This window comes from Pelobates fuscus, chromosome 8 (assembly GCF_036172605.1).
Source record: "Pelobates fuscus isolate aPelFus1 chromosome 8, aPelFus1.pri, whole genome shotgun sequence".
Taxonomy (NCBI): Eukaryota; Metazoa; Chordata; class Amphibia; order Anura; family Pelobatidae; genus Pelobates; species Pelobates fuscus.
In genome coordinates this window covers 166418484-166438614 of record NC_086324.1, presented here as the reverse complement: position 1 = coordinate 166438614, position 20131 = coordinate 166418484, and the positions used below count along the sequence as shown (strand labels likewise).

General features: G+C 44.7%; 1 protein-coding gene across 1 annotated transcript in view; it reads right to left on the bottom strand.

The window, feature by feature from the left end:
- Positions 1-308: 308 nt before the first annotated feature.
- LOC134571345 (signal-regulatory protein beta-1-like) overlaps positions 309-20131 on the bottom strand; it is a 50017-nt gene continuing 30194 nt past the window's right edge. Inside the window, exons 5-7 of the mRNA XM_063429546.1 lie at positions 15158-15271; positions 12169-12267; positions 309-871 (exon numbers count right to left, since the gene is read on the bottom strand). Of these exons, the coding sequence (XP_063285616.1) occupies positions 309-871; positions 12169-12267; positions 15158-15271 (776 nt within the window). The remainder of the gene's footprint in view (positions 872-12168; positions 12268-15157; positions 15272-20131) is intronic.

Sequence of the window (20131 nt, the reverse complement as noted above, 5' to 3'; positions counted from 1 at the left end):
ATCTATTCATCTTGCTTTTACCTTTTATAAACATCAGTTCCCTCTTAAAGGCACACCTACTCACTTTCATATCCAGATATTCACCCTATCTCAGCCATATTCTAGGCCAGCTCCTGGTATCTGCACACACTGTCGGTGTTTATCCATAGTGTTTTTTCTATAGGTTTTAGTGGATTCCTATTTTTCCCGTTTTTGAGCGGCCCAGTGCCAGTCCTACTCCCTCACCCCTGGTTAACACATTAGGTGTTCCAGATACAATTATTTTATAAATATGAGCTGCTCATAGTAGTAGTGGTAGTGTCACTGCTTTAGATTTGGAAAACCGAGGTTCCAATCCTGCAAGGTTCAAATTCCTCATCGTCTACCAATGACCCATACGCTGTGTTGGTTCCAGAGTCTCTCATTCTAAAATCTATTCCGTTTTCCTCTAATGAAATTCCTGTAATATTTGAACTATATAATCTTCTATGTCCTCCCATCAAATAAGGTTCAAAACTATTATTTAAATCTCCGTCTTCCATGAAGCGTTGCAATTCCAATTTAGCGAAAATATCTTTGTATGGATCTTCAAGCCTTTCTACGTTATATCTACGTGCTTCGTTTAAAGGTTCTAGTTCTGTTTGAACAGCTTCCTCTTTTGTTTCTCTTCCAGGAGGGTGTATGTGAGTCTCTTTTCCAGTTTCTGTCTTTCTTTCATCGCGAGAGACACTTGGAGTCTCTGTCTCAGCATCTGCCTCCTCTCCTCTCAAAAGTTGGTTCACCGTATGATCACACATTACTGATGACTCAATATTTTCCTTTTTTCCTTTTTTGTTCTTTGACCGTTTCATTCTTTCATACAATCCGTTTATTCTTCCTTCTCTATTTCGTTCTGCAAATAATAAAATATTATTAGTTTAGTCCTCGTGATGTTAATGTTATAGGTTTGTACCAGTATGTAGTACAGTGGTCTGCAAACATTTTTGCATGAGGGCCATATGCTATGTCTCTGCATGGATGGAGGGATATATTTATTCATATAGCTATGAAGCTCGATAATAGTCATAATAAAAAAAAAATAAACACAGGAAAGGAGCCCATTACTTATTTCTGATTTTTCAGCAGTTTAGTAGAAGACTCCCTAATTTGGTTTCCTTATGTGTGATTGCCTTATCCAAGGAAACCAAATTCTGGAGCTCTATATTAAACAGCATACATTCATTCAAACGGCTGTACAGACACACACAGACGCAGCCATACACTTAATACGGGCACACACTCATACAGACAACAATGAATTCAGACAGGCATGCACATACATGTAAAAAAATTAGAAATTCATCCCTCCGTTTAGTACATGATCCTTCCGCCACATACGTGCCCCTTAGGTCAGACAATGTTTGAATTTATAAAGAGAAAGAAGAGATTCACAATATAAGTGAATTCAGGGCCGTCTTTAATTTTGATTGGACCCTGGGCAAGCATTTACTTGGGCCCCCCTGACTACATATAGATGCACACAAATACACTACTCGACACACATGCAGATGCACACTGACTGCATATAGATACACCCAAGAACATATAGATACACACAGACACTGACACACACACACACACAGATACAAAGACTGACATACATGCAGATACAAAGGTACACACACTGACTACTTATAGATACACCGACACACACACTGACACACATACAGACACACAGATACACAACCTGACACACATGCAGATATACAGATACAAACACTGACACATACAGATACACACACAAACACAAATGGACAACATACAGATACAGAGATACATTCTGACAGATGTACTGACACAGACAGCCATACTGAAACACACATACACAAAGACATACTGAACCACACAGACACTGACGGACTCACACACACAGACATACAGATACACTGACAGACATACTGGCACATATACACACAGACAGATGGACATACTGAAACACAAATACACTGACAGACATATTGACAAACACAGACATATAGAACCACACGGACACTGACAGACTCACACATAGACATTCTGTCACACATACACACAGACAGACAGACATACACACACACATACAGACATTTTGACACTCACAAACAGCCATACTGAAACACACATACACACATACATACTGAACCACACAGACACTGACAGACTCACACACACACATACATACTGACACACTGACAGACATTCTGGCACACATACACACAGACAGACATACTGAAGCACACATACACACAGACACTGAGAGACAAACACACATACAGACATTTTGATACTCACAGACAGCCATACTGAAACACACATACACACATACATACTGAACCACACAGAAACTGACAGACATACTGACACACTGACAGACATTCTGGCACACATACAGACATGCACACATACATATATACTGACACACACACACACTCATGCACAATTTGATAACCACCCTCCAGTTTCTTACCTTTTCCTGGAGGGTGGCTTCCCTTGGGTCCAGTGGGGTGGCTGGGAGTTAAGCTTTCGCTCTCTCCCGGCCTGGCCACCTCCTGAACAGCTCCTTCCTCCCGCGCGGCTCCTTTTTCTGTGAGAGGAAGTGACGCGCGGCGGTCACTTCCTCCTAGTGCTGCCGAAAAGCAAGGGCCCGGTCGCGCTGTTAAAGCGCCACAGCGCCCGACCGGGCCCCTGCTGACACAGGCCCACCGGGTGGCCCTAAGTGCATGGGCCACCCGATGGGCCCCCCTACTTTGTGGGCAGAGGGCAAACGGAGCAGCTGTCTTGGGCCCCCCAGCAGGGACAGGACCCGGGGCAGCTGCCCCGTTTGCCCCGCGTTAAAGACGACCCTGAGTGAATTCCCAATGGACCATCCAGACCTACTACAGGGGGTAACCCTCACAACAATACAACACTCTGAATACTATAAGTTATATTCATATAAAACTATATTTTGTGTTTCTAATAAAGTATACTACATTTTTTAAAGCTCACTTTTGGAGGCAATTCACACCTTTTTTGTTGTTCCTCTCAATTTTGGGTAACACATATGGTATTCAGAGTGCTGTGTTCGAATTTGAGTTTGTTGGTCTGATTAGGTCCCAGCCCTGTGCAAGGAGTGAATCAAGGAAGACCATAGAGCAGGGGTAGGCAATCTTCAAGATTTTGAAGTCCCTTGGCGTGCTTGTCCTATTTCTTTTAACTTGAGGTATCTATACTGACAGGCCGTGCCCCTCCTTGTGCTCCCAAATTAAAATGTCATACTGAGCTATCGAGCACTATGTCCATGACCATGGGCCCGACTCCAGTAAGGAGTCATGTGCCGCCAGTTGCAGGGCCCCTGTAATGCTCAATTGTTGATAAGATGGAAACAACTGCAGATTTCTGAGTTTGATAATGTTTATTACTTTAAATAAAAAAGATAATCAAATTGAACTGTCTCTTTAATTCCTGGCAGGTTATAAACAGCAGCGGTGTTGAAGTTGTTTTAAGATAAGGTAAATTAACACAACCAGCGAGAAGTTCCAAATTAGGATGCAGATAATTAATAAGTAGGTGTTGAAAACAAGGTTAGGAGTTGATGTGGAGCAGATAGCGAACTCCTTAGAATTAGGATGGTTATATATTAAGTGTGAGCCAATCTGGTTTACTTAACTTCTGAAGGAGCGATAATCCAAATTGGTGATAGAGATTCCACAGAGAATCGAGGTTGCAGCAGGCAAGAGAATATCCAAAAACAGTCCGAGGTCGTAGGAGAGGAGAAGGAGGGTAAACGATTAAACAGTCCGGGTCCGATACACAGTAGAAGTAAATATTCAGTTTGAATTTCGCGGGAGCTTTCGAGTTGATCCAGCACTGTGGTGTTGACGCGGTCTCTCTATGAACCCTGGGAACGACCACGTCATAGGAGGGGGAGTGGCCGCGCTCCGAGAACCCGGAAGTCCACGGGTAACGAATGCCGGAAGGTCTGACAGAACCCCCCTCATAAGAAGCAGCCACCGGATGCTGTCAACGAGGTCTGGATGGGTAGCGAGCATGGTACGCATTGATAAGTCGACGAGCATGCACCGCGGAGGACGACACCCATGAGTCTTCGTCAACTCCGTAGCCCTTCCACCGGACAAGATATTGTAAGGAACCACGATGGATTCGTGAGTCGAGAATCTTCTGGACCTCGTATTCCTCTTCACCTTGTACCAGAATAGGATCAGGAGTGGTAAGAACATCCCTCATGAAAGGGTCGGAGTGGTATGGTTTAAGCAATGACACATGGAAGACTGGATGTAGTTTCATGGTAGGTGGAAGTTTCAATCTAACCACGTTTTCGTTGATGAGAGACAATATACGAAAAGGGCCAAGGAAGAGTGAACTCAGTTTCTTTGAGGGACGGTTGGTGACAATGTTTTTTGAAGAGAGCCATACTAGATCACCAACCTTGTAAGTAGGGGAAGGTCGTCTACCAGTATCGAAAAACTTTTTCTGAGCAGATGATGCATTTTTAAGGTTATCACGTAACCTGAGGAAGAGGGCAGACATGAACGAGTTATGGTTGGAGACGTATGGATTAGAAGAAGGAAGTCCTTGATCGGGGAATGAAGAAGGATGGAAACCAAAATTTGAGAAGAATGGAGTCATTTTGCTACTAGTGTGTACCGAGTTGTTGTATGAGAACTCTGCCATTGGTAACCACGTGATCCAATCATCTTGTAAATGAGAGCAATAACACCGCAAGTATTGTTCAACACATTGATTAACTCTCTCTGTTTGTCCGTTGGTTTGGGGATGATAGGCTGAAGATAATTTACGTTGAATGTTGAGGGAGGAACACATCTCATTCCAGAATTTGGAGGTGAACTGTGTTCCTCTGTCTGATATGATTTCTTCAGGAAGACCATGGAGTTTCACGATGTTGTTGATGAATATTTTTGCAAGTTCAGATGAAGAGGGTAATTTCTTTAAAGGAATAAAATGGGACATCTTGGTGAAACGGTCTACCACTACCAGAATGGTGGTATGATGTTGTGAAGGAGGGAGTTCTACCAAGAAATCCATTGAGATGGACTGCCAAGGTCTTTCTGGAACAGGTAGGCTCAGTAATTGACCGAATGGTGGATGATGGTCAGATTTTGATCTCAGACAGGTTGGGCAGTTTTTGACATAAGATTCTATGGTTCTGTCCTGGCGAGGCCACCAGTAATATCTTTTAGACAGCTCCAGTGTTTTCCTTGTACCAGGATGACCAGCCAGAGGGGAATCATGAATCAAGGAGAGTATTTTATTCCTAAGCAAGGGAGGAATGTATAGCCTGTCTTTGAAGTAGTACAAACCGTCCTTTTTTGATAGATTGCCTTGTTTGGGAAGTTCAAGATCTTCTTCTTTAAGATGTTTAATATCATCAATTAAGGACGAAATAATACCTATGATTTTAGGAGGTTGAGTTTCGGTTACAGGAAGATCTTGGTGAATTCTGGACAGGGCATCGGCCTTTTTGTTTCTGGATCCAGGTCTGTAAATGATTTGAAAATTGAAACGGGAAAAGAAAAGATTCCAGCGTACTTGTCTGGCAGAGAGTGTTTTGTTGGAATGAAGATATTCAAGGTTCCTGTGGTCGGTATAAACAATTACAGGAGTGCGTGTGTCTTCAAGTATGTGACGCCAGTTTTCGAATGCAGCTTTAATACTTAATAATTCTTTTTCTCCTACAGGATAATTTCGTTCAGCAGGAGACAAAGATCGTGAAAAAAAAGCTACTGGATGGAGAGGATCTTGAGGCGTTTGGTGTTGAGAGAGGACAGCCCCGATAGCTGTGTCAGAAGCATCCGTTTCCATGACGTAGAGAAAAGCAGGATTAGGTAGTTGAAGAATGGGAGCACTTGTGAATCTCCGTTTTAATTCATCAAAGGCTGCTTGAGCCTCTTCGTTCCAAGCAAAGGACCGTTTACTGCTATTGAGCAGGTTGAGGGGATGAGCAACCTTAGAGTAATTTTTAATGAACTTCCTATAGAAGTTGGCAAATCCCAGAAAACGTTGTAAGTCTTTAGTATTAGTAGGAGTAGACCAGTTGACAATGCAATCTATTTTGGAGGTATCCATACTTATTGAATGAGGGGAGATAACATATCCCAAAAAAGTGATTTCATTGACTTCAAATATACATTTTTCTGGTTTTGCGTATAATTTGTGTGTTCTTAATCTGGATAATACCCATCTCACGTGTTTTCTGTGTTCTTCAAGGTTGTTGGAGTAGATGAGAATATCATCTAAGTAAATGATGACACAAACGTCTAGGAGATCTCGGAAGATATCGTTAATGAAATGCTGAAAGGTTGCAGGGGCGTTACATAGCCCGAAGGGCATGACAAGATATTCGTAAAGACCATATCTGGTTCTGAACGCCGTTTTCCATTCATCATTGGCCTTGATTCTAACAAGGTTATATGCCCCACGAAGGTCAAGTTTAGTGTAGATGGTAGCTGTTCTTAATCTTTCAATCAACTCATTGATCAGGGGAAGAGGGTAACGATTCTTGATAGTTATTTTATTTAAAGACCTGTAATCGATGATTGGCCGAATAGTCTGGTCCTTGTTTCTTACAAAAAACATGCTGGAAGCGGCTGGTGAACAGGAAGGTCTAATGAACCCCTTACGGAGGTTTTCATCTAGGTATTCCTTGAGGGTTTTTAGCTCTGATTCAGAGAGAGGATAAATATGTCCAAAAGGGATAGGAGCACCAGGAACAAGGTCAATCGGACAATCATAGGGTCGATGAGGAGGAAGTGTCTCTGCTTCCTTTTTACTGAACACATCAGCGAACTCTGAATAGCTGGAAGGTATAGTGGATTCCCTCGTAACATGCAAAATGGGGATGTGTTGTAGACACGTTCCCTGGCAATATGCAGAGTTAAACGTGAGAGAGAAAGGAGCCCATGTAATAAGTGGGTTGTGAGTCCGTAACCAGTCTATCCCTAATATTATTGGATAAAGAGGAGAATTTATGACATCAAAAACAAGAAATTCAGAATGGACATAATTAGTAGTAGTCCTTAAAGGGACAGTTTCAAGGCGAATGGGCCCCGAGGAGATTAAGGAGCCATCAATAACTCTGACAGAGACGGAATTACGTTTTTGAACACAAGGAATTTTATTTTTTGTAACAAAGGATGAGTCCAGGAACACCCCATTAGCACCGGAATCAATAATGGCCTTAGTCGTAATTCTTTCTTTGTCCCACTGTAATATGAGAGAGACAGAGGAGAAATGAGGGGTTGGTTTAGAAGGAAGTACACTCATTACAGTCGTGGTAGAACCATGCTTACCGCCTCTTGGACGTTTCAATAGGGGACAGTCTGGGACCACATGTTCTTGCGAAGCACAGTACATGCAGAGGTTCAGTTGTCTTCTTCTGGTTCTCTCTTCTGGAGTAAGAGGACTTCTCACAACCCCTATTTCCATAGGTTCAGCGGAAGTTATAGGTTTCTCCGGTGCCTTTGAAGAGGTGAAGGGTTTTTTCCATAAAGAGCTAGTGAGTGATTTCTCAGCTTTTCTTTCCCTAAGTCTTCTGTCGATACTGATTGACAGTTGAATAAGTGTATTTAGTGTAGTAGGTAGTTCAGTTCTGGAGAGCTCATCTTTGACAGCTTCAGATAACCCAATACGGAACTGGTTACGTAGAGTTATGTCATTCCACTGAGTTTCTGGTGCCCATCGTTTGAATTCAGCAATGTAATCTTCAACAGGCCGATTTCTTTGCTGCAGTGTTCTAATGGTTAAATCTGCAGTCGCTTGTTTGTTTGGGTCTTCGTAAAGGAGAGACATGGCTTCAAAGAATTCATCCAGAGAATCCAATATGGGATCATCATTCTCAAGAAAGGAATGAGCCCAGGCCATGGGTTCACCTCTCAAAAATGAAATAACAGAACAAACTTTAGATCTTTCAGTGGGATATGATCGGGGTTTTAATGCAATCAACAACTTGCAAGAATTGATGAACTCTCGGTATTGGGACCTGTCTCCAGAGAATTTTTCGGGGTTGGAGACAGCAGGATCACTAGCCGAGTGTGTAACTGTGTGAGGAGTATGGGTTTGCAAGTCCCTTACATAAGTAAGGATTCTTTCATTGGTGATCTGTAGATCTTGCATGCCTTGAGTAAGAGTATCCACTCTTTGGTTTAATCTGGTGATTTCAGAAGTGAGATCTGCTGTATCCATTAATTAGGCTGGATCAATCTGTAATGCTCAATTGTTGATAAGATGGAAACAACTGCAGATTTCTGAGTTTGATAATGTTTATTACTTTAAATAAAAAAGATAATCAAATTGAACTGTCTCTTTAATTCCTGGCAGGTTATAAACAGCAGCGGTGTTGAAGTTGTTTTAAGATAAGGTAAATTAACACAACCAGCGAGAAGTTCCAAATTAGGATGCAGATAATTAATAAGTAGGTGTTGAAAACAAGGTTAGGAGTTGATGTGGAGCAGATAGCGAACTCCTTAGAATTAGGATGGTTATATATTAAGTGTGAGCCAATCTGGTTTACTTAACTTCTGAAGGAGCGATAATCCAAATTGGTGATAGAGATTCCACAGAGAATCGAGGTTGCAGCAGGCAAGAGAATATCCAAAAACAGTCCGAGGTCGTAGGAGAGGAGAAGGAGGGTAAACGATTAAACAGTCCGGGTCCGATACACAGTAGAAGTAAATATTCAGTTTGAATTTCGCGGGAGCTTTCGAGTTGATCCAGCACTGTGGTGTTGACGCGGTCTCTCTATGAACCCTGGGAACGACCACGTCATAGGAGGGGGAGTGGCCGCGCTCCGAGAACCCGGAAGTCCACGGGTAACGAATGCCGGAAGGTCTGACAGCCCCTCTGCTCCGTCTACCCGGAAGACGCGGGGGGCAGTATCCTCCAGTCTGCAGCTCTAAGCCAGGACCCAACTGAGAGCCTTTAGAAGAGCAGGGCAGCGCAAGGGCACAACATCCACGTGCTGCTGCCCCCTGCCCTGTGCGACAAGTAGCAGATAGAATGGAAGCATGACAGCAGGACCTCTGAGCCCTGAGAGCAGATACCACTCTGCTTGCAATGGCCTGCTTTTAATGCCCATTGTATGTGAGGAACAAGTGAGGGCTTCATGTTTTCTGTGTTTGTGTGAGTATGTATTTAGCAGTCTGTGTATGTATGTATGTATTTAGCAGTGTGTGTGCATTCATTTAAGTGTGTGTATGTGTATGTATGTATGTATGTAGCAGTGTTTGTGTATTTAGCAGTGTTTGTAATTAGCAGTGTTAAATGTATTTAGTATGCTGTGCGTATGTATTTAGCAGTGTGCATGTGAGAATTGGTGCATGTATTAGTCAGTTTGTTTGACTGTGTATGTACTAGGCAGTGTGAATGTACCTATTAGGTAGTTTGTGTGTATGTATTAGGGTGAGCATCCAACCCATCCACTATAGTTGATCCTTTGGAAGTGACCATAGGAAAACATAAGCTGAGAGGTCTCTGGAAGTGGTTTAAGTGAGTATTGCAGTTAGCATGCTAATCTCCCATTTAAAATTAGTGAACTGAACTCCCCATATTTGTTTGCCAAGATAACTGACTCCCCATATTTGTTTGCCAAGATAACTGACTCCCCATATTTGTTTGCCAAGATAACTGAATCCCCATATTTGTTTGCCAAGATAGGTGATTTTAAGTAGCCTTATAAAATAGAAAACTGTATTTTTGTGTGTGTGTGTGTGTGTGTGTGTGCATGCTGTCCATTATCTGTATTTTGTGTGTGTGTGTGTGTGTGTGTGTGTGTGTGTGTGCATGCTGTCCATTATCTGTATTTTGTGTGTGTGTGTGTGTGTGTGTGTGCATGCTGTCCATTATCTGTATTTTGTGTGTGTGTGTGTGTGTGTGTGCATGCTGTCCATTATCTGTATTTTGTGTGTGTGTGTGTGTGTGTGTGTGTGTGCATGCTGTCCATTATCTGTATTTTGTGTGTGTGTGTGTGTGTGCATGCGTGCGTGTGTGTGTGTGTGTGTGCATGCGTGCTGTCCATTATCTGTATTTTGTGTGTGTGCGCGTGTGTGTGTGTGTGTGCATGCGTGCTGTCCATTATCTGTATTTTGTGTGTGTGTGTGTGTGTGCATGCGTGCGTGTGTGTGTGTGTGTGTGCATGCGTGCTGTCCATTATCTGTATTTTGTGTGTGTGTGTGTGTGTGTGTGCATGCGTGCTGTCCATTATCTGTATTTTGTATTAAGCAGTCTGTGAGTAAATGTAGATGTAGGAAGCTGTGTATTTACTGCACAACAAAATCCAGGTTGTTATAGTACATACAGGGCCGGTGCAAGGACTTTTGGACATCTTCTCTTTAAATGTCTTACCCCCTTCTAGTGTATCGTATCCCCTATTTTTCCCCATTGAGTATTTCTCCCTTGTGCATCTCTTACAACTTCCCTTCCCCCTTTGTGTGTCTTACTCCGCTCAGCCCCTTTGTGTATTTCTTCTCTCTGATTTCTTCCTGCCGGACACTCGGATTTTGGCCCACACAGCCAGTGTGCCCTAAGGCAGCCTTTTGGACGTGTCGGACCTGAATAAATAGCAAATCCATTAAACTTGATACAATTTGATGATACTGGTGCAACGGCTAAAAACTTTGGAGTTTCACAAACAGAAAATCCATACAACGGAAGAAGAATCTTCACTGATGAAGCTTCTTCTGGCATCGATTGAATTTCTCTTTTTCAAATGCCAAGTTTGTCGCTGTTGCAACAGTGGAGTTTTCCTAATTTTTTTCCCAGAGACGCCATTGTCTAATGTTTGTGCCATGAAGCGATCCTCTCCATGTACGTCTTGCTCTATGCTCCGTGCTTGAGCAGGATCTGATCCTGATGTGAAAGCTAATATGTTTGTTATCACGTTTGGTCCAAACAAAAAGCAGAAACAATGCGGACATTTCTAAATGTGTCACATTTAAGGGAGCCTGCAGCAACTATTAACCTTTTACACGCTACACATTGGGTAAGTAGTATAGGAAGGAGCCTGGATTTCCTTTCGGACATTAATCTGGTCTTCTGTTTAACCCCTAACCTTCTGATCATTTGGTACAGTTTTTAGGAGGATATTTATTATTAATAGAAAACTCTTAACGCTAGGATTATAAACATGCTTTCCTGAAGTTAGAGCACAATACTTACTAGTAAGATTTATGCTCCCCAGAAATAAGAAATTAAATTGTTGTAATGTGGGAAATCCTGATTGTTTTGTTTGCACATGGGGAGATGTAGCTTGTGGAGTTGCGTGGTAGGAGGAACCTGCTTGTGGGGTTGTGTGTGAAGGGGGCTTTTTGAAGTGTAGTGTGTGGAGGGGGCCGTTTGTGGTGTAGTGTGTGTGTGTGTGGAGGGGGCTGTTTGTGGTGTATTGTGTGTGTAAAGAGGGGTGTTTGTGGAGTAGTGTGTGAAGGGGGGTGTTTGCAATGTAGTTTGTGTGTGAAGGGGGCTGTTTGTGGAGTACTGTGTGTGTGTGAAGGGAGCTGTTTGTGGAGTAGTGTGTGTGGAGGGGCCTGTTTGTGCTTTGTGTGAGAGGGCTGTTTGTGGAGTAGTGTGTGTGTGAAGGTAGCTGTTTATGGAGGAGTGTGTATGAAGGAGGATGGATGTTTACAGTGTAGTGTGTGTGGAGGGGCCTGTTTGTGGTTTGTGTGAAGGGGGCTGTTTGTAGTGTAGTGTGTGTGTGAAGAAGGCAGTTTGTAGTAAAGTTGAAGCAACTAAGATGTGAGGAGTATGCTGACTCCTTCTCCAGTAATGTAATTTTGAAATGGTTTGTCCTCTTACCTGGGTTCCACACTTTGGACCAATGGTCCTTGCAGGTCTAGATACTGATGCGGTCTCCATTCATTGGCTGAAAGCTTTAATGACCACTCTTAGCCAATGAATGCAACTATGTGCATAGAAATATGCACAAAATTTACATTAACCAGCCCAGAACTCTTAGTCTTGGCTGACTAATGACACTGCCATGATCCAGAGGAGTTAACCATCTGGCAGTAAAGTTAAGCTTGGTTTCATAGTCCAACTTTGCGCATATGCACCAACTACTGGAACCAGGACTACTTTAGATGACTGAAGTGATCATGGTGCTTGGAGAAACCCTATTGCCAAGTTGCAGATTCATAATACACTTGTGACTAATAAACTCACCCGCAATTTGTAATGCTCCTAATTCTACTGGTTGTGTCACAACATGCTCCTCTCCTTGTACTACTCGCTCCACGCTCCGTGGCTGAGCAGGATGTGATCCTGATGTGAAAGTGAATACATTTGTTAACAAGTTGCTTCCAAACTGGGAAATATTAGTGTTGATGAATAAAAATCAACATTTAGAAAAAAAAAATAATGTAAAAGCTATTCTTGGAAAGGAAAACAGAAAATCTGCCATTTTGTATGTCTGACTTTATTTGTGAACTATATTTTATCGAAAAGCAGAAACATCACCGTTCTATGACATTAGTCCCGGTGAAGTAGAGTGACAACAGCCGTCTGTTGGGCTTCAGGGAGATCTTGGCCTCAGAGCTGGAATGGTGGTAAGTTTTAGCTATTTTCCAATCTGTCCCTGTACCTAACATATTAGGGCACCTCAACGCCCAGGGTTACAATTCTATTGGTGCTGACTAGGTTTTCTATTCCCGCAATGTCACGGCAATGGTAACACCTAATGCACATGCTCTACGTTTGCCTTGCGAACATCGAAGCTTCCCAATAGGAAAGCAATGAATCAATGCTTTCCTATGGGTAATTTGAAAATGTTACATGTCCTCACTCTTTGCAGTAAAAATCTATTAGACAGCAGGAAGCGTCTCTAGTGACTGTCTGGTAGACGTGGCAAACATTGCAGTGAGACAGGGACCAAGCACCCAGACCACTTCAAGAAGATGAATGAGTTTCTCTTTAATTCTGTAATAGGTTTCCATTCTGCAGGTCCCTTGCACCATCATTGGTAGCTGCTTGGAGAAACTTACCTGAGAGCATCTAGGCATGTCAAAAATGGGGCTGGTTTGATATAAGTCATGTTTCAGCAGGTTTTGCACATGCTTAGTTTCCTTTAAGGGGGAAGTTCAAGAATTTCCATTGAATAGCCATACCGGCTACAGAGTCAATTGCCCATCATTGGAGGCATGCTATTGGAATTTCTATTTAGGGGCCATCATTGGCTGATAACACCAGAGGGTGGGGCCACAGTGCCCACAGGACAAAGAAGAAAGAAGCCATTGTGGAAGTAAACACAGCAGCAGCTCCTGGTCCCTGCCCAACCTAAGTGTATACTATTATATTTTTTTCTCTCCCTCAAGAGCCTTAGTCACTGCATGAGGGCTGACTAAACTAGGGAATTTACTCAAATATGTCATTAATATACATATGCCAGGGTTGACAGGGAGAAAGGGGCCTTTATGGCACAGAGCATTGTGCTGCCCGTTACTAATAGTTTTAATATTTCCAACTGCACATACCCACCATCTTTTTTTATAGTGCGCAGTCAAGCTACAACTGAGACATTAGACACTCATGCCCTGTCTAGTGCGAAGCTTCAAACTGCAGGACTGGGGCAGTGACTCTGAGGAGTTGTCTGATTCTGATTTCAATCTGTCTTAATCTGTAATAACTGTTGATTATGTTAACCATGTCAGCTACCTCTTGGTTCCATATTACTACTTCAGATTCATTATATTGCCAGTTGCAAAAGTAATAAGGAGTTTATCAGTATCTTTCTGCTTTAACCCCGTGTGCTGAGAGCTAATTGTGAGTCAGGAGTAGCTGAAATGGTTGGAGTCTATCAGTATCTTGATGATTTCCTCAACGGGTGGCCATCGTTCGTAAAGACGAACATGTGGCGGTGGCCATCTTTAGCCTCGAATGCATACATTGGTGTTTTGTCGTCGAGTGCATGGAACTCAAATCGGACACTCGATGGGCCGAACACCACTATAATTTCAACTTCCATCAAAGTTCAGTAAAATGGGTGATAATTGAATGGCGTTCGGTGGGAGCAAGCTCCCGAATGGGGGACATATACTGAACCTAAAGGCCATTTTAAGCAGCCAGTGGAGGTGTGATTAGGGCTGTATAAACAAAGGAATTTAAAGGGACACTCCACTGTTAAAATACAGAATGATAAAACTCACTCTTTAGTAGATAATACCCCAAATAAAAACTTGCCTGCATTTAATTATTTATGTATGTTTTTATTGGGGATATATCTAAAAACAGTGTGCAAAACCTGCAGATCTCTTGCAAGCCCTCCTCTTCTAACCCCGCCCACACTTTCCTTAGCTGTCAATCATAGTCTTCACAATGCAGCTCAATGCAAATCAAAGGCAGGTGCTCTGTGCAATTGCTGTCTCTTGCATTAAACTCCACTGAGCTAACCAAACCAGGAAGTAACAGGACCGGTAGTCTGCTTGAAAGCCAAGGGGGTGTAACCAGGTTAATTTATAAAAGTGTCAATTTCTACTGAAATCTGCCCTTTTTGCTAAATTAAATTAAAAGAGGACACACTCTTCACACTGAAAGCTTTTCAGAAAGCTCAAGTGCTTTCAAGGTCTGAAATGCCCCTTTAACTTCTAAATGGCAGAGAATTGAGCAGTGAGACTGCAGGGACATGATCTATACACCAAAACCACTTAATTCAACTAAAGTTGTTTTGGTGCTTAGAGAGTCTAATCTGCTTCTATATTGTTCCCTGTGTCTAAAAACCTTTTTTTTCAGAGCATGTGAGACAATACTTTCCCTTACGTGTAGCATAATAAACTAGACCAAGGGAGAAGCAATAAGACTGTAAACCTGACAGTAAATAGCAGCCGCTTATAAGTACCAACTGTTGTCAATAGCGACAGCTTGTGACTGTAAATTTCTGACCTGGGCCTCCATTTAATTTATTTCAATCAGCATAAGAAATAATTCCAGTGTGCTAGGATAAAACTTTTCAAATGATTTATCTACAAACTTTTCCATAGACTTTAATAGTGATGTCTGTAGATAAAGTACCGTGAGACAACACAGGATAAACCCATGTGGATTGTGGGGAAATAAGGATGTCCGTATTGTGCATTGCACAATCTATTTTTTTTTTCTAAGAATATAATAATGTAACTCAATGAAATATTTCATTATAAAACAATAAAGACATACTTACTAAGATTTTTGTATTTTATCCAAAAGCAACAAGCCGCTATGATTATTATTGCAATAATAGCCAGCGTTACCGAATTTATAATGTGAATTATTTTTGTTTCAGATCCTTTATCAGCTGAAAGAAAAGAGATACAGAGATAATAAATATTGTTATAAATAAAAGTCAATCTTATAAACACAAACTGAGTAAACAATTATTACAAACACGTTAATGTGAACGTGCAGTTAACTACGAGTAACCCCAGCATTAAGCTGGGAAATGTAAGTTTGAGGTTCATATAGAAGCCAGCAGTACATATTCAGTAGTTGTATAGTGTACATTCCTGCTTTCTTAGAATTACTTATTCCATGTGACACAAGATAGAATTCGTATAATCTCAGCACGACTTTATTCATTTATTGTTAAGTGTTTAAAAGTGAATATGTTATATCATGTTCACTTCAACAGAAATCACTCCTATAGATATTGAATATATAGAGAGAGTAACCATAGCAACCACAGTGCATGTAGCACGAGGACTGCCTGTAGGGGTTCTCCTGCTCTCCCCTGTCAGTCAGTTCTTTAGCATATTATGTTAATCAATTGATTGACGTGGGGGTTGATTTTTAAATTTTAAATAGGTTTTCCTCGTAATCTATATATTTGCTGTCAACACACAATTTATAATTACATTTAATTCACTATTAAAGCGGCACTGTCATGCCGAATCCCGTTTTTTTTTTAACCCCCCTCCCGCCTCCACTACATCCAATCGACCCCCTAGTCACCCCCAAATGCCCCTAAGCCCCCCACATTACCTCTTTTTAATTCTTTATCTTCTGCCCCGATCTTTATTCAGGGCGCCGCCATCTTTGTGTGGGTAGGTGAAGTCCCTGTGGGACACGTCATCTACCCACACTAGACAGACTGTGAGATTCCCGCACATGCCCAGTGAAACACCTGGACATGCGAACGGGAATTTCACCTATGCATTCATTCATCAGACAGACGAATGAATGAATAGAAAAAATCAGATGAACAAACTAACACTGAGTATCAGTGTTAGTTTGTTCCTTCAGTTTATTACAAGGAGGGAGCTACCGGCGTGCAGCACCCTCCTTGTAATATGTAACTATAGAAGCGGCAGGGAGCAGTGCTCCTCGCCACTTCCTAAGCCCCCCAGGTCCCCTCCTTACTCTATGGGGGTCAATATGACCCCCATAATAGGACAAGGGAGATTAAAATCTCCCCAATACCCCTACTCGCTATACCGCGAGTAGGGGTATGTCCACTAAACAGTGAGCAGCCTGTGGCTGCTCACTGTAAAAAAAAAAAAAAATGGTAATAACGGGGGACCTACTGTCCCCCCGGCCCCCACCCCTGCGCGGTGGATGGGGGCCCTAATAAAACAATAAGGGGGGGGGACCTTCTGTCCTCCCCCCCGGCCCCCACCCCTGAGCGGTGGGTGGGGGCCCTAATAAAAACAATAAGGGGGGGGGACCTATTGTCCTCCCCCCCTGGCCCCCACCCCTGCGCGGTGGGTGGGGGCCCTAATAAAACAATAAGGGGGGGGACCTATTGTCCTCCCCCCTGGCCCCCACCCCTGCGCGGTGGGTGGGGGCCCTAATAAAACAATAAGGGGGGGGGACCTATTATCCTCCCCCCCTGGCCCCCACCCCTGCGCGGTGGGTGGGGGCCCTAATAAAACAATAAGGGGGGGGACCTACTGTCCTCCCCCCCGGCCCCCACCCCTGAGCGGTGGGTGGGGGCCCTAATAAAACAATAAGGGGGGGGGGACCTATTGTCCTCCCCCCCTGGCCCCCACCCCTGCGCGGTGGGTGGGGGCCCTAATAAAACAATAAGGGGGGGGACCTATTGTCCTCCCCCCCTGGCCCCCACCCCTGCGCGGTGGGTGGGGGCCCTAATAAAACAATAAGGGGGGGACCTACTGTCCTCCCCCCCGGCCCCCACCCCTGAGCGGTGGTTGGGGGCCCTAATAAAAACAATAAGGGGGGGGGACCTATTGTCCTCCCCCCTGGCCCCCACCCCTGCGCGGTGGGTGGGGGCCCTAATAAAACAATAAGGGGGGGGGACCTATTGTCCTCCCCCCCTGGCCCCCACCCCTGCGCGGTGGGTGGGGGCCCTAATAAAACAATAAGGGGGGGGACCTATTGTCCTCCCCCCCTGGGCCCCACCCCTGCGCGGTGGGTGGGGGCCCTAATAAAACAATAAGGGGGGGGACCTACTGTCCTCCCCCCCGGCCCCCACCCCTGAGCGGTGGGTGGGGGCCCTAATAAAACAATAAGGGGGGGGGACCTATTGTCCTCCCCCCCTGGCCCCCACCCCTGCGCGGTGGGTGGGGGCCCTAATAAAACAATAAGGGGGGGGACCTATTGTCCTCCCCCCCTGGCCCCCACCCCTGCGCGGTGGGTGGGGGCCCTAATAAAACAATAAGGGGGGGGACCTACTGTCCTTCCCCCCGGCCCCCACCCCTGAGCGGTGGGTGGGGGCCCTAATAAAACAATAAGGGGGGGACCTACTGTCCTCCCCCCCGGCCCCCACCCCTGAGCGGTGGGTGGGGGCCCTAATAAAACAATAAGGGGGGGGGACCTACTGTCCTCCCCCCTGGCCCCCACCCCTGCGCGGTGGGTGGGGGCCCTAATAAAACAATAAGGGGGGGGGACCTACTGTCCTCCCCCCTGGCCCCCACCCCTGCGCGGTGGGTGGGGGCCCTAATAAAACAATAAGGGGGGGGGACCTACTGTCCTCCCCCCCTGGCCCCCACCCTTGCGCGGTGGGTGGGGCCCTAAATGACCCCCCCCCCATCAAGGTGACTAGGGGTCCCAAGCCCCTAGTCACCCCCCACCCAAAACATTCTATCCCCTACCTACCCCCCTCACCCTAAAAATAGTGAGGGGGGAATAAAATAACTAACCTGTAAAAAAAAAAAAATTAAACTTACCATTTGACGTCTTCTTTTTTCTAAATTCTTCTTACTTCAGCCCCCCAAAAGGCCAAATAAAAATCCATAAACCCGTCGCACTTTAAAAAAAAACAAAAAAAAAAACGAGCGCAAACAAAAATTAATCCATCTTCACCCATGGAGGGCACGCCGCGTACTGAGCTCCGCAGGGCGGGTCAAGGCTTATAAAGCCTTGCCCCGCCCTGCAATTAGGCTTAGAACACAATGATTGGTTGGTTTAAGCCAATCAGAGTGCTCTGTGTCATTTTACACAGCGTGGGAAAATTCAAAAGAACTTTCCCACGCTGTGTAAAATGACAGATCACTGTGATTGGATGGTTTTCAAGCCATCCAATCACAGTGCTCTGTGTCATTTTACAAGCGTGGGAAAATTCCAAAGAACTTTCCCACGCTTGTAAAATGACACAGAGCACTATGATTGGATGGATTTCAAACCATCCAATCACAGTGCTCTGTGTCATTTTACACAGCGTGGGAAAGTTCAATTTTCCCACGCTGTGTAAAATGACACAGAGCACTGTGATTGGATGGCTTGAAATCCATCCAATCACACTGCTCTGTGTCATTTTACAAGCGTGGGAAAGTTCTTTGGAATTTTCCCACGCTTGTAAAATGACACAGAGCACTGTGATTGGATGGCTTGAAAACCATCCAATCACAGTGATCTGTCATTTTACACAGCGTGGGAAAGTTCTTTTGAATTTTCCCACGCTGTGTAAAATGACACAGAGCACTCTGATTGGCTTAAACCAACCAATCATTGTGTTCTAAGCCTAATTGCAGGGCGGGGCAAGGCTTTATAAGCCTTGACCCGCCCTGCGGAGCTCAGTACGCGGCGTGCCCTCCATGGGTGAAGATGGATTAATTTTTGTTTGCGCTCGTTTTTTTTTTTTTTTGGTTTTTTTTAAAGTGCGACGGGTTTATGGATTTTTATTTGGCCTTTTGGGGGGCTGAAGTAAGAAGAATTTAGAAAAAAGAAGACGTCAAATGGTAAGTTTAATTTTTTTTTTTTTTTACAGGTTAGTTATTTTATTCCCCCCTCACTATTTTTAGGGTGAGGGGGGTAGGTAGGGGATAGAATGTTTTGGGTGGGGGGTGACTAGGGGCTTGGGACCCCTAGTCACCTTGATGGGGGGGGGGTCATTTAGGGCCCCCACCCACCGCGCAAGGGTGGGGTCCAGGGGGGGAGGACAGTAGGTCCCCCCCCTTATTGTTTTATTAGGGCCCCCACCCACCGCGCAGGGGTGGGGGCCAGGGGGGGAGGACAGTAGGTCCCCCCCCCTTATTGTTTTATTAGGGCCCCCACCCACCGCTCAGGGGAGGGGGCCGGGGGGGAGGACAGTAGGTCCCCCCCCCTTATTGTTTTATTAGGGCCCCCACCCACCGCTCAGGGGTGGGGGCCGGGGGGGAGGACAGTAGGTCCCCCCCCTTATTGTTTTATTAGGGCCCCCACCCACCGCGCAGGGGTGGGGGCCAGGGGGGGAGGACAATAGGTCCCCCCCCTTATTGTTTTATTAGGGCCCCCACCCACCGCTCAGGGGTGGGGGCCAGGGGGGGAGGACAATAGGTCCCCCCCCTTATTGTTTTATTAGGGCCCCCACCCACCGCGCAGGGGTGGGGGCCAGGGGGGGAGGACAATAGGGCCCCCCCCCCCAATCTTTAACCCCCGCGCAGGGGAGGGGGGGTGTTTATTCGGTTTTTTTTTGTTTTTTACAGTGAGCAGCCACGGGCTGCTCACTGCTTACTAGACATGCCCCTACTCGCGGTATAGCGAGTAGGGGCATATTATTTACTAATACTAAGTAATCTTTACTTAGTATCAGTAAAGTTGGCTGAAAGACCAATTCAGGTCTTTCAGCCTTTTAGTAGATAGCTCCCTGATACCGTGGGAATTAGGGAGTCATCTACTAAGCGGCTGCAAGATGCAGCCGCGGCAATGAATAGGATCGGAGTTTCATTCATTAGAATGAAATTCCGATACAAACAAAGTACCGAATTGCATCCTAACACCA